This window comes from Theropithecus gelada, chromosome 14 (assembly GCF_003255815.1).
Source record: "Theropithecus gelada isolate Dixy chromosome 14, Tgel_1.0, whole genome shotgun sequence".
NCBI classification, from domain to species: domain Eukaryota; kingdom Metazoa; phylum Chordata; class Mammalia; order Primates; family Cercopithecidae; genus Theropithecus; species Theropithecus gelada.
Genome location: NC_037682.1, coordinates 57,840,290 through 57,854,837, shown reverse-complemented (window position 1 = coordinate 57,854,837; position 14,548 = coordinate 57,840,290). Strand labels below are relative to the sequence as shown.

The 14,548-nt window shown below is 37.4% G+C and overlaps 1 protein-coding gene across 1 annotated transcript; it reads right to left on the bottom strand.

Moving 5' to 3' along the window:
- Nucleotides 1–237: 237 nt before the first annotated feature.
- LOC112607293 (olfactory receptor 502-like) lies at nt 238–1,176 on the bottom strand. The gene has a single exon (XM_025358403.1). The coding sequence runs from the start codon at nt 1,174–1,176 to the stop codon at nt 238–240; it is 939 nt and encodes a 312-aa protein (XP_025214188.1).
- Nucleotides 1,177–14,548: the final 13,372 nt, after the last annotated feature.

The window sequence follows — 14,548 nt, the reverse complement described above, 5'->3', positions numbered from 1 at the left end:
TTTAAAATATAAACACATTTGACTTTTTTAAATTATAAATTTAACTTAATTTTGTAGAGGTAATTTACTCTGTGCCTCTGATTTACTATTTGATAGCTGAAAATCCACCCACTACTAACAAAAGCTCAATGCTGGTAATGATGTATGGCCAGCTATATTTCAGACATTCAATTTCTTTTCATTACTTTATTTATGGAATATTACTTTGTCAATCATTATAAAAAAGAACAGATATCACTAGAAAATATTTTTAAGCTCTCTCTTCAGAGCCCCTATAATCTCCTTGTTCCTGAGGCTGTAGATCAGGGGGTTCAACATGGGAATCACCACCACGTAGAACACAGACACCACCTTGTTCTGGTCAGTTGAGTAGCTGGACTTGGGCATCACATAAATGAATGTAATGGTCCCATAGAACAGAGCGACTGCAGTGAGGTGGGAGGTGCAGGAGGAGAAGGCCTTGTGGCGCCCCTCAGTGAAGCGCATCTTCAGGATGGTGATGAGGATGTAGATGTAGGAGAGGGCTATGACACACACAGTGACCACAATGATGGAGCCAGTAGAAAATGAGGGAATGACTGCAGGGATACTCGTATCGGAACAGGAGAGTTCAAGTAAAGGAGTAAAATCACAGAAAAAATGATTGACTTGATTTGGTCCACAAAAGAATAAAGACAGGAAGGAAAAGGTAGAGAAGGAAGAGTTAAGAAAACCACCTATATAAGCCACTAGGAGTAGCTGAACACAGACTTGTGTGGACATTTTGGTTGAATAAAGCAGTGGGCTGCAAATTGCCACAAAGCGATCATAGGCCATGGCAGCCAGAAGGAAGCATTCGACTGTGCCAAAGAAAAACACTGAACTAAGCTGGATGGCACATCCAAGGTAAGAGATTGTATTTCTCTCCATGAGGAAGTTCATAAGCATGTTGGGTGTGACAGAAGATGAATAGGCCATGTCAACAAAAGCCAAGTGACTCAGAAAAATATACATAAGATGATGAAGCTGAGAAGAGATTCTGATAAGAATGATTGTGCTGAGATTGCCAGATATGGTCACCAGGTAGATGCATAGGATAATCATGAAGAGGATGACTCCAAGGATTGGACTATCTGTTAAGCCCAGTAAGATGCACTCCATCACAGCAGTGTGATTCCCGTCTTCCAGGGAATCCATGAGACGAAGTGGCTGCTGACTAAATGAACCCATGATGAGAACAGCACATTAAAGCAGTAAAAACTTGTTGGTTTCATTTTCACTAGAAGTCATTTTGAAGACATTCAACATCAGTACATTTTTCACATCAAATGATGAGTTTATGTTTCTCTTTTTTTTTTTTTTGAGAGGGAGTCTTGCTCTGTCGTCCAGGCTGGAGTGCAGTGGCAAGATCTCCACTCACTGCAAACTCCGCCTTCCAGGTTCACACCATTCTCCTGCCTCAGCCTCCCGAGTAGCTGGAACTACAGGCACCCACCACCATGCCCGGCTAATCTTTTTGTATTTTTAGTAGAGATGGGGTTTCACCATGTTAGCCAGGATGGTCTCGATCTCCCAACCTTGTGATCGGCCTGCCTCGGCCTCCCAAAGTGCTGGGATTACAGGTGTGAGCCACCACACCCGGCCAAGTCTATGTTTTTAAAAAAGTTTTTTTTTTTTTTCAAATATTTTATTGAATATAATTCAATAAAGGATATATACTAATTATAATTTAAATCAGAAATTAACAATTTGTATTTCTTTTTGAGAAGCCCCAAATTACTTGTTTAATATTTGATATAGACATTTATATAGCAACAAGGTTATTGTGAAATAAAATGTCTTAAGATGAAGAGTCATGTTGAGGTTAACCATACTTGATAAGCATTTATTTTTTTAAAATTATTTTATTATACTTTAAGTTCTAGGGTACATGTGCACAACGTGCAGGTTTGTTACATATGTATACTTGTGCCATGTTGGTGTGCTGCATCCATCAACTCGTCAGCACCCATCAACTCATCATTTACATCAGGTATAACTCTCAATGCCATCCCTCCCCCCTCTCCCCTCGCCATAATAGGCCCTGGTGTGTGATGTTCCACTTCCAGAGTCCAAGTGATCTCATTGTTCAATTCCCACCTATGAGTGAGAACGTGCGGTGTTTGGTTTTCTGTTCTTGCAATAGTTTGCTGAGAATGATGGTTTCCAGCTGTATCCATGTCCCTACAAAGGACACAAACTCATCCTTTTTTGTGGCTGCATACTATTCCATGGTGTATATGTGCCACATTTTCTTCATCCAGTCTGTCACTGATGGACATTTGGGTTGATTCCAAGTCTTTGCTATTGTGAATAGTGCCGTAATAAACATACGTGTACATGTGTCTTTATAGCAGCATGATTTATAATCCTTTGGGTATATACCCAGTAATGGGATGACTGGGTCATATGGTATTTCTAGTTCTAGATCCTTGAGGAATTGCCATACTGTTTTCCACAATGGTTGAACCAATTTACAATCCCACCAACAGTGTAAAAGTGTTCCTATTTCTCCACATCCTCTCCAGCACCTGTTGTTTCCTGACTTTTTAATGATTGCCATTCTAACTGGTGTGAGATGGTATCTCATTGTGGTTTTGATTTGCATTTCTCTGACGGCCAGTGATGATGAGCATTTTTTCATGTGTCTGTTGGCTGTATGAATGTCTTCTTTTGAGAAATGTCTGTTCATATCCTTTGCCCATTTTTTGATGGGGTTATTTGTTTTTTTCTGGTAAATTTATTTGAGTTCTTTGTAGGTTCTGGATATTAGCCCTTTGTCTGATGAGTAGATTGCAAAAATTTTCTCCCATTCTGTAGGTTGCCTGTTCACTCTGATGGTAGTTTCTTTTGCTGTGCAGAAGCTCTTTAGTTTAATGAGATCCCATTTGTCAATTTTGGCTTTTGTTGCCATTGCTTTTGGTGTTTTAGACATGAAGTCCTTGCCCATGCCTATGTCCTGAATGGTATTACCTAGGTTTTCTTCTAGGGTTTTTATGGTTTCAGGTCTAACATTTAAGTCTCTAATCCATCTTGAATTAATTTTCGTATAAGGAGTAAGGAAAAGATCCAGTTTCAGCTGTCTATTTATGGCTAGCCAATTTTCCCAGCACCATTTATTAAATAGAGAATCCTTTCCCTATTTCTTGTTTTTCTCAGGTTTATCAAAGATCAGATGGCTGTAGATGTGTGGTATTATTTCTGAGGGCTCTGTTCTGTTCCATTGGTCTACATCTCTGTTTTGGTACCAGTACCATGCTGTTTTGGCTACTGTAGCCTTGTAGTATATTTTGAAGTCAGGTAGTGTGATGCCTCCAGCTTTGTTCTTTTGACTTAGGATTGTCTTGGCAATGCGGGCTCTTTTTTGGTTCCATATGAACTTTAAAGCAGTTTTTTCCAATTCTGTGAAGAAACTCATTGGTAGCTTGATGGGGATGGCATTGAATCTATAAATTACCTTGGGCAGTATGGCCATTTTCACGATGTTGATTCTTCCTATCCATGAGCATGGTATGTTCCTCCATTTGTTTGTGTCCTCTTTTCTTTCACTGAGCAGTGGTTTGTAGTTCTCCTTGAAGAGGTCCTTTACATCCCTTGTAAGTTGGATTCCTAGGTATTTTATTCTCTTTGAAGCAATTGTGAATGGAAGTTCATTCATGATTTGGCTCTCTGTTTGTCTGTTACTGGTGTATAAGAATGCTTGTGATTTTTGCACATTGATTTTGTATCCTGAGACTTTGCTGAAGTTGCTTATCAGCTTAAGGAGATTTTGGGCTGAGATGATGGGGTTTTCTAAATATACAATCATGTCATCTGCAAACAGGGATAATTTGACTTCTTCTTTTCCTAACTGAATACCCTTGATTTCTTTCTCTTGCCTGATTGCCTTAGCCAGAACTTGCAACACTATGTTGAATAGGAGTGGTGAGAGAGGGCATCCCTGTCTTGTGCCAGTTTTCAAAGGGAATGCTTCCAGTTTTTGCCCATTCAGTATGATATTGGCTATGGGTTTGTCATAAATAGTTCTGATTATTTTGAGATAAGTTCCATCAATACCTAGTTTATTGAGAGTTTTTAGCATGAAGGGCTGTTGAATTTTGTCAAAGGCCTTTTCTGCATCTATTGAGATAATCATGTGGTTTTTGTCTTTGGTGCTGTTTATATGCTGGATTACATTTATTGATTTGCGTATGTCGAACCAGCCTTGCATCCCAGGGATGAAGCCCACTTGATCATGGTGGATAAGCTTTTTGATGTGCTGCTGGATTCAGTTTGCCAGTATTTTATTGAAGATTTTTGCATCGATGTTCAACAGGGATATTGGTCTAAAATTCTCTTTTTTTGTTGTGTCTCTGCCAGGCTTTGGTATCAGGATGATGTTGGCCTCATAAAATGAGTGAGGGAGGATTCCTTCTTTTTCTATTGATTGGAATAGTTTCAGAAGGAATGGTACCATCTCCTCTTTGTACCTCCGGTAGAATTTGGCTGTGAATCCATCTGGTCCTGGACATTTTTTGGTTGGTAGGCTATTAATTATTGCCTCAATTTCAGAGCCTGCTATTGGTCTATTCAGGGATGCAACTTCTTCCTGGTTTAGTCTTGGGAGAGTGTATGTATCCAGGAAATTATCCATTTCTTCTAGGTTTTCTAGTTTATTTGCATAGAGGTGTTTATAGTATTCTCTGATGGTAGTTTGTATTTCTGTGGGGTCGGTGGTGATACCCCTTTATCATTTTTTATTGCATCTATTTGATTCTTCTCTCTTTTCTTCTTTATTAGTCTTGCTAGCGGTCTATCAATTTTCTTGATCTTTTCAAAAAACGAGCTCCTGGATTCATTGATTTTTTGGGGGGTTTTTTGTGTCTCTATCTCCTTCAGTTCTGCTCTGATCTTAGTTATTTCTTGCTTTCTGCTAGCTTTTGAATGTGTTTGCTCTTGCTTTTCTAGTTCTTTTAATTGTGATGTTAGGGCATCAAGTTTAGATCTTTCCAGCTTTCTCTTGTGGGCATTTAGTGCTATAAATTTCCCTCTACATACTGCTTTAAATGTGTCCCAGAGATTCTGGTATATTGTATCTTTGTTCTCATTGGTTTCAAAGAACATCTTTATTTCTGCCTTCATTTCGTTATGTACCCAGTAGTCATTCAGGAGCAGGTTATTCAGTTTCCATGTAGTTGAGCAGTTTTGATTGATTTTCTTAGTCCTGAGTTCTGGTTTGATTTCACTGTGGTCTGAGAGACAGTTTGTTACAATTTCTGTTCTTTTACGTTTGCTGAGGAGTACTTTACTTCCAACTATGTGGTCAATTTTGGAATAGGTGTGATGTGGTGCTGAGAAGAATGTATATTCTGTTGATTTGGGGTGGAGAGTTCTGTAGATGTCTATTAGGTCCGCTTGGTGCAGAGTTGAGTTCAATTCCTGGCTATCCTTGTTAACTTTCTGTCTCATTGATCTGTCTAATGTTGACAGTGGGGTGTTGCAGTCTCCCATAATTATTGTATGGGAGTCTAAGTCACTTTGTAAGTCTCTAAGGACTTGCTTTATGAATCTGGGTGCTCCTGTATTGGGCGCATATATATTTAGGGTAGTTAGCTCTTCCTGTTGAATTGAACCCTTTACCATTATGTAATGGCCTTCTTTGTCTCTTTTGATCTTTGATGGTTTAAAGTCTGTTTTATCAGAGACTAGGATTACAACCCCTGCTTTTTTTTTGTTCTCCATTTGCTTGGTAGGTCTTCCTCCATCCCTTTATTTTGAGCCTATGTGTGTCTCTGCATGTGAGATGGGTCTCCTGAATACAGCAAATTGATGGGTCTTGACTCTTTATCCAATTTGCCAGTCTGTGTCTTTTAATTGGACCGATTAGTCCATTTACATTTAAGGTTAATATTGTTATGTGTGAACTTGATCCTGTCATTGTGATAATAGCTGGTTATTTTGCTCATTAGTTGATGCAGTTTCTTCCTAACATCGATGGTCTTTACATTTTGGCATGGTTTTGCAATGACTGGTACTGGTTGTTCCTTTCCATATTTAGTGCTTCCTTCAGGATCTCTCGTAGGGCAGACCTGGTGGTGACAAAATCTCTAAGCATTTGCTTGTCTGTACAGGATTTTATTTCTCCTTCACTGATGAAACTTAGTTTGGCTGGATATGAAATTCTGGGTTGAAAATTCTTTTCTTTAAGAATGTTGAATATTGGCCCCCACTCTCTTCTGGCTTGTAGAGTTTCTGCCGAGAGATCTGCTGTTAGTCTGATGGGCTTCCCTTTGTGTGTAACCCGACCTTTCTCTCTGGCTGCTCTCTTAACATTTTTTCCTTCATTTCAACTTCGGTGAATCTGAAAATTATGTGTCTTGGAGTTGCTCTTCTCGAGGAGTATCTTTGTGGCGTTCTTTGTATTTCCTGAATTTGAACGTTGGCCTGCCTTACTAGGTTGGGGAAGTTCCCCTGGATGATATCCTGCACAGTGTTTTCCAACTTGGTTCCATTTTCCCCCTCACTTTCAGGCACACCAATCAGACGTAGATTTGGTCTTTTCACATAATCCCATATTTCTTGGAGGCTTTGTTCATTTCTTTTTCCTTTTTTTTCTCTAGACTTCTCTTCTCACTTCATTTCATTCATTTGATCTTCAATCATTGATACTCTTTCTTCCAGTTGATCGAGTCAGTTACTGAAGCTTGTGCATTTGTCATGTATTTCTCGTGTCATGGTTTTTGTCTCTGTCGGTTTGTTTATGGCCTTCTCTGCATTGATTATTCTAGTTATCCATTCTTCCATTCTTTTTTCAAAATTTTTAGTTTCTTTGCACTAGGTACATAGTTCCTCCTTTAGCTCTGAGAAGTTTGATTGACTGAAGCCTTCTCCTCTCAACTCGTCAAAGTCATTCTCCATCCAACTTTGATCCATAGCTGGTGATGAGCTGTGTTCCTTTGGAGGGGGAGATGCACTCTGATTTTTTGAATTTCCAGCTTTTCTGCCCTGCTTTTTCCCCATCTTTGTGGTTTTTATCTGCCTTTGGTCTTTGATGCTGGTGATGTACTGATGGGGTTTTGGTGTGGGTGTCCTTTCTGTTTGTTAGTTTTCCTTCTAACAGTCAGGACCCTCAGCTGTAAGTCTGTTGGAGATTGCTTGAGGTCCACTTCAGACCCTGTTTGCCTGGGTATCAGCAGCAGAGGCTGCAGAATATAGAATATTGCTAAACAGCAAGTGCTGCTGTCTGATTCTTGCTCTGGAAGCTTTGTCTCAGGGGTGTACCCTGCTGTGTGAGGTGTGAGGCATCAGTCTGCACCTAGTGGGGGATGTCTCCCAGTTAGGCTACTCAGGGGTCAGGGACCCACTTGAGCAGGCAGTCTGTCCATTCTCAGATCTCAGCCTCTGTGCTGGGAGATCCATGGCTCTCTTCAAAGCTGTCAGACAGCTGTCAGACTCCACCAAGAGGTGGAGTCTACAGAGACAGGCAGGCCTCCTTGAGCTACGGTGGGTTCCACCCAGTTGGAGCTTCCCAGAGGCTTTGTTTACCTACTTAAGCCTCAGAAATGGCGGGCGCCCCTCCCCCAGCCTTGCTGTGGCCTTGCAGTTAGATCTCAGACTGCTGTACTAGCAATGAGGGTGGTTCCCTGGGTGTGGGACTCTCCCAGCCAGGTGTGGGATATAATCTCCTGGTGTGCCGTTTGCTAAGACCCTTGGTAAAGCACAATATTAGAGTGGGAGTTACCCAATTTTCCAGGTGTTGTGTGTCTCAGTTTCCCTTGGCTAGGAAAAGGGATTCCCTTCCCCCTTGCACTTCCCAGGTGAGGCGATGCCTCGCCCTGCTTTAGCTTTCACTGGTCGGGCTGCACTAGCTGACCAGCACCGATTGTCCGGCACTCCCCAGTGAGATGAATCCAGTACCTCAGTTGAAAATGCAGAAATCACCCATCTTCTGTGTCGCTCACACTGGGAGCTGGAGGCTGGAGCTGTTCCTATTCGGCCATCTTTCTCCCCTCAAGAAGTTTTTTTTAGCACAAACACCAGAAAAGATCCTCCAAATAATGTCTTTTTCTTACTATGTCATATTGTTTCCAAAAATGCACTTAAAGTGGCTTTAAACCCAAAGGTTAAAAAATTTAAGATAGTTGAGAATAACAAAAGGGACTGGTATTTAAAAATATGTATACATATAGAGTTGTGTAATAAAGACTTGAGTAATAGCTAACATTTATTATATGTTTACTAAATGACAAGCAGAGGGCTAGGAATTTTGGTTCACTTTCCATAAAGTAATATTCATTTCATTATTATTTTATGGATGCATAAACTGAATTTGAAAGAGATTCTGTAACTTGTACAAGGTTACACACCAAATGGTGGAGTTAGAATATGAACTCTAGGAAGTACGACTGCCCATTCTTTTAGTAACTATACAATAAATAAACATAAATCATTCAATACTCCTAGCAATGAGTGGATAACATTTTATCGTTTATGTCTTCTTACAGCTAATATGTAAGGGAGACACTTGGTTAATTACATGTTTCACAACATGTATCAGCGAAATAAGCCAATTTTTTTTAAAAAGGAAAAGTCAATTTGTTTTTAACTCTTATCAGAAAGGAATTTCTAATTACGGTTATGAATTAGGTCACATAAATGTGTTAAATACTTTAAAAATATTAATAATTGAATATATTATATTATTGTTTTACTTTTAAAGTAGTTTGAATTATCAATATAATCACTATGCAAAAAGTATGATTGCTATTCAGTATATAAAACACATTTATTTGAACAAATCAAATATCTTTCACTGTAACAATGTTTTCTAATTGGAGTTGTGTAGAATAAAATAATATTATTTTCAACATAATATATAGTTGAATAAAGTATAACCTAAAAATTGAAGAAGGATCACCCAACTGGTGGCCAGGTTGACACTCATCTCCAAATTTTCTAACTTTATATCCCAAGTTTTGTCTAATATGTTATTGTCTTGAAGCTAACAGCATTCAGACCTATAAACAAAGTAAGTCTTTCTATACATATTGCTAATATCTTTACATTTTGAAATACTTAATTAAAATCTTTATAACTTTAAATACCAGTAAGTGCTGAAAGCATCTTGAAAGTACTGAGTTTATTAGCATATGGCATAGTGCAAAGTTTGAATAGTATTGAAAGACTGTAAGGGTTTCTGTCTCATGGGTAGATAAACAATGAATCCTGATAACTGGATTATTCCTGTTTATTCACATGAAAGTGATGGTGGAAACAGAGAAATTTTGTCAAAGTTGTTCACTAGCTTATTGCTTGATTATATCTGTCCTGTTTCTGCACTATGGCTTGTGAGTACAGATATAACTTTAGAGAATAAAGTGTTCTCAAATGGCAAATGAATATCAATACATCAGATTCATTAACAAAAGCTAAAGTCTTACCTCTTGAAATGAGAACTCATTTATCTTTGAGTAACAGATAAAAGCCATGGTGGCTATACAGCTATATTTTATTTTTGTTTTCCCTTGAGGAAAAGACTCTAGAGATTCAAATGTGAATTCAAAAGCCTCATGGAACATGATCATTTTCTGTAGCGGATATTGAGCAGTTCAATTCACACACATAAACAACTTATCTTTCAAGATTCCGTCAGTTCTCAAGTGGTCAATTTATTCTGTTGTCTCTAAGTGTTCATTTACAGTTCTATAACCTTTAATAATTATTAGAGGGTATAATATAACAAATTGCTTTTTAAATAAATGCTGGTTACAAGTTTACTATGATATTTATGATTAAGAAATATTCAATACTAAACTTCAGATGTAAAATACTAGCCTTAGCTTTACCTATTCAGTATGTGTTTATTGAAAAGAATTTTGTATTGATATCTATCTATAAGATGTACCATTAAGTAACTTAGGGGAATATGAGGTAGAACTTGATGTAAAGTTGAATGTTAAATAATAAAACATTTTAACACATATACACTAATTATCAGAGCAAAACTAAGAAAATAAATGCCTCAAAAATTTTATAAAGATGTACAAATTAAAAAGATGTAGGCTGGGCGCAGTGGCTTATGCCTGTAATCCCAGTACTTTGAGAGGCCAAAGCAGGCAGATCACCCATGGTCAGGAGTTTGAGACCAAACTTGCCAACGTGGTGAAGCCCTGTCTCTACTAAAAATACAAAAATTAGCTCGGCACGGTGGCAGGTGCCTGTAATCCCAGCTACTCAGGAGGCTGAGGCAGGAGAATAGCTTGAATCCAGGAGGTGGAGGCTGCAGCGAGCCGAGGTTGTGCCACTGCACTCCAGCCTGGGCAACAAGAGTGAAACTCTGTCTCAAAAAATAGATGTTTGGATGATTCCCAGATAAGAAATAATCTCTCACTATTGATATCTCAAAGAGTTGTCTCTTGAGTGGTTCCTTATGATATAGGGAGACAGTGGTAGAATACAGGTATTTTCAACCCAAATACTCAATTTTTCCCTAATTCTCTTGCTAATCCTAATTTTAGAATCTCCTATCTTAACCCCTGAAGCCCTTCTTTTGAGAAAGCAGGTTTGCCCTACCAAGATAATTAGAACCAGCATTCATTCAGAGGTCGCTTTATGCCAACAACTATGCTTAACAGTTTACACTCATTTAATCCTTACAACAATTTTATGAGGTATTTTTATTGCCCTTATTTTTTCAGATGAGAGAACTGAGACTGAGGAGTTCAAGCATCTTGTGCTGGGTGAATCCAATCCACATTGTCAGTTTCCTGCTTCCAGTGCTAACCACTAAAACACTCCACTTGAATGCTCCACGTCTTATCTGAAGCCTAAGACCTTTAGGAAACCATTAGAAGCCTGCTTAGTCCTCATGCAAGCACATCCTAGATGTGGTAGCCATAAATTCTCCTAAGGGCAACCCCAACCAATAATGGCTGGAATTCGATGCAAACACACTATGCCTTGATCTTTCAGATGGACAGTTCTGGAAGGCAATCTCTGGGCCTCTCATTTGTTCCTGTAGAATTAAGACACTGTTGTTATAGAAGTGACCTTGATCATACAACCAAGAAGCAGAACGTCAAGGGGAGAAAGGGAATCTCTTGTTTGTAGGAATGTATGAAAATAATCTAAAATGGTAAAAAGCTGGTTTAATATAAAGATGTATTATGTTTTTCTGGCTATCTATTGTACAGCATGGTGACTATATTTAATAAAATATACTTAAAAATTAAGAGAATAGATCTCAAATGTTTTGATCACAAAAATTTTATAAGTTTGTGAAGTGATGGATATGTTAATTTGCTTGATTTAATCATTTCATAATGTATGCATATGTCAAAATATTACATTGTACACCATAAATAGACACAATTTTTATGTGTTAATTATAGCTCAATAAAGCTAAGAAAAAACACCGTATTTCTCTTAATTCCTTTCAAATTCATATAAATCAGCAAATAAAAATTGTAATATTGCCTTGTGGGGTATTTATGTACAGAGATGTAAGACATATGACAACTATAACATAAAGGTGGCACGAAGAAAATAAGCATATAAGGTCTCAAAGTCTGTATATTTTATGTGAGTTAATTAACTCTAGGTAAACTCCAAAAATTTAGAAGCATATGTTATAATTCTGAAAGCAATCCTTTAAAAAGTAATGCAAAGAGGTATGCTAAAAATGCCAATGGAAAAGTGCAAATGGACTTTTTTAAAAGTTCAAATAATCCAAAAATGCAGGAAAGGGGAAGAGAGAGCAGTAACAACTATAGTGACAAAAAATGAGGAAGAGTATCTACAAAATCTTTCGACTAACATCATTCTTAGTGGTAAAATATTAAATGACTTCCATCCACATTTGGGTAAAAGGCAAGAAGGTCCAACCTCACTCCTTCTATTCAACATTATATTAGAAGTACCAGGTATTGAAAAAAGGCAATAAAAAGTAACAAAAAATATAAAGATTAAACAGGAAGAATTTAAACTCTCCTTTGTTTCCAATTCAAGCAGGAAATTCTCAGATATCTATAAAACAAACTACTACTAATTTAATAAGATCTCTATATACAAAGATAATATACAAAAGCAATATTATTTTATTTCCAGCTTTATTGAGGCATGATTGATAATAAAAAATTGTATCTAAGATGTACAACATGATTTTTTAAAAAATTTATTGACATGCAATAACAATAGAATCAAGCTAACATACCCATCACCTCATAGTTAGTGTGTGTGTATGTGTGGTGAGAACACTTAATATCTCTTGTCTTATCAAATTTCAAGTATACATCATTATTACCTATAGTTACTATGCCGTACATTATTTGCCAAGAACTTACTCATCTTATAACCAAAAGTTTGTACTCTTTGACCCAAATCCTCTCTTTTCTCGAACACCTTCAATCCCTGGCAACCATCTTTCCACTCTCTTTATGAGTTTGACCACTTAAATTTCATAAGTGAGATCATGCAATATTTCCATTTATGTGTCTGGCTTATTTAACTTAGAATAATGTTCTTGAGTTCCATTCACGTTTTAAAAAATGGCAGAATTTCTCCTTTTTATGGCTGAATAATATTCCATAGTATGTGTATGTGAGTACATATATCATATATAATAATATATGTTATATTATATAAAACATACTATGGACTCTTATAGAGTATATATATATACATATACTGCATATATACACACATACACATATATCATATACATATACGTATATATACATATATACGTATATGTTATACACACACACATCTCATTTTCTTTATCCACTCTTCCATCAATAAACATCTAGTTATTGCCATATCTTACTTACAGTGAATAATACTGCAATGAACATGGGAGTGGAGAAATCGTTTGAGAAACTGATTGCAATTCTTTTGGCTATATACTTACAAGTAGGATTGCTAGATTCTATGGTAGTTCTACTTTTAGTTTTTTGAGGAATTTTTACACTGTTTTCCATATTGGCCACACCAATTTACAACCCCACTAACAATGTATAAAGTTTGCCTATCCCCCACATCCTTGCCAATACCTGTTGATTTTTTTCATAATAGTTATCCTAATAGGTGTGAGGTGATAACTAATTGTGGTTTTAATTTAATTTACATTTCCCTGAAGATTAGTGATGTTGAACATTTTTTAATACACCCATTACCCATTTGTATGAGAAATGACTGTTTTATTTTATCTCATTTCTTTCTGTCTTTTTTTTTTTTTTTAGATGCCCAGGCTGGAGTGCTGTGGTGTGATCTTAGCTCACTGCAACCTCCGTCTCCCAAGTTCAAGCGATTCTCCTGCCTTAGCCTCCCAAGTAGCTGGGATTACAGGCTTGTGCCACCACACCCAACTAATTTGTGTATTTTTAGTAGAGACAGAGTTTCACCATGTTGGCCAGGCTGGTTTCAAACTCCTGATCTCAAGTGCTCTGCCCACCTCAGCCTCCCAAGGTGCTGGGACTACAGGAATGAGCCACTGTGCCCAGCCTTTTCTCCCATTTCATTAGTTGTCTCCTTATTCCATTGATTTTTCCCTTTGCCATGCTGAAACTTTTTAGTTTTATGTAATTTCATTTGTCTATTTTTGCTTTTGTTGTTTGTGCTTTGGGAGCCATATCCAAAAACTCATTGACCAGACCAATGTCATGGAGCTTTTATCCTATGTTTTAATCTAGTAGTTTTAGAGTTTTAGGTCTTATGTTTAAGTCTTTAATCCATTTGAGGTAATTTTTGTATACAGTGTGAGATGAGGGTCTCTCCCCAGATTTGGGAAGTTTTCAACCATAATTTCTTACAGTAAACTTTTTGCCCCATTCTCTCTCTCTTTTCCTTTTGGAACTCCCCTAATGCAAAGTTAGCTCTCTTGATAGTGTTCCACATAGCCCATAAACTTTCTTCATTTTTTTATTACTTTCCTTTTATCTCCTCTGATAATTTCAAATGACCTGTCTGATTTTACTGATTTTTTCTTCTTCTTGATTGAGTCTGCTGTTGAAGAACTCTATTGCATTTTTTAATTCAGTCATTGTATTTTTAGCTCAAAAGTTGTTTCTTTTAGTGTTTTCCTATCTCTTGAATTCTTATTTTTTTATTTTTGTCCTTATTTTGTTAAATTGTTTACCTGCATTCTTTTCTAGTCCCTGAATTTCATTAGAACAATTATTTCAAATTCTTTTTCAGTCAACTTGTGGATCTCCATTTTTTTAGGACAATTACTGGAAGTGTATTGTGTTCTTTTGGTGGCCTCATGTTTTCCTGATTCTCTGTGATTCTTGTAACTTTGTGTAGGTGTCTATGCATTTGAAGAAGCAGCCCTCCCCTTCAAAATTCATGAGCTGACTTTTAAAAGTAAAGACCTTCATCTGCAGGAGGCTAGACATACTGGAATACATGAGGTACCAAATGAAGGGGCATATGGTGACTGTGGGTCTCAGTGTGTATGGTGTCTGATTGACTCAGATAGCTGGGGTTGGCAACCTCGGTAACTGTGTGGTCCTTGGTGATGAGAACTGAAGAAGGGCCATGGTCACTGTGAGGT

Excerpts from the sequence above, each read along its gene's own strand:
- LOC112607293 (XM_025358403.1), bottom strand. The coding sequence starts at position 1,176 with ATGGATTCCCTGGAAGACGGGAATCACACTGCTGTGATGGAGTGCATC.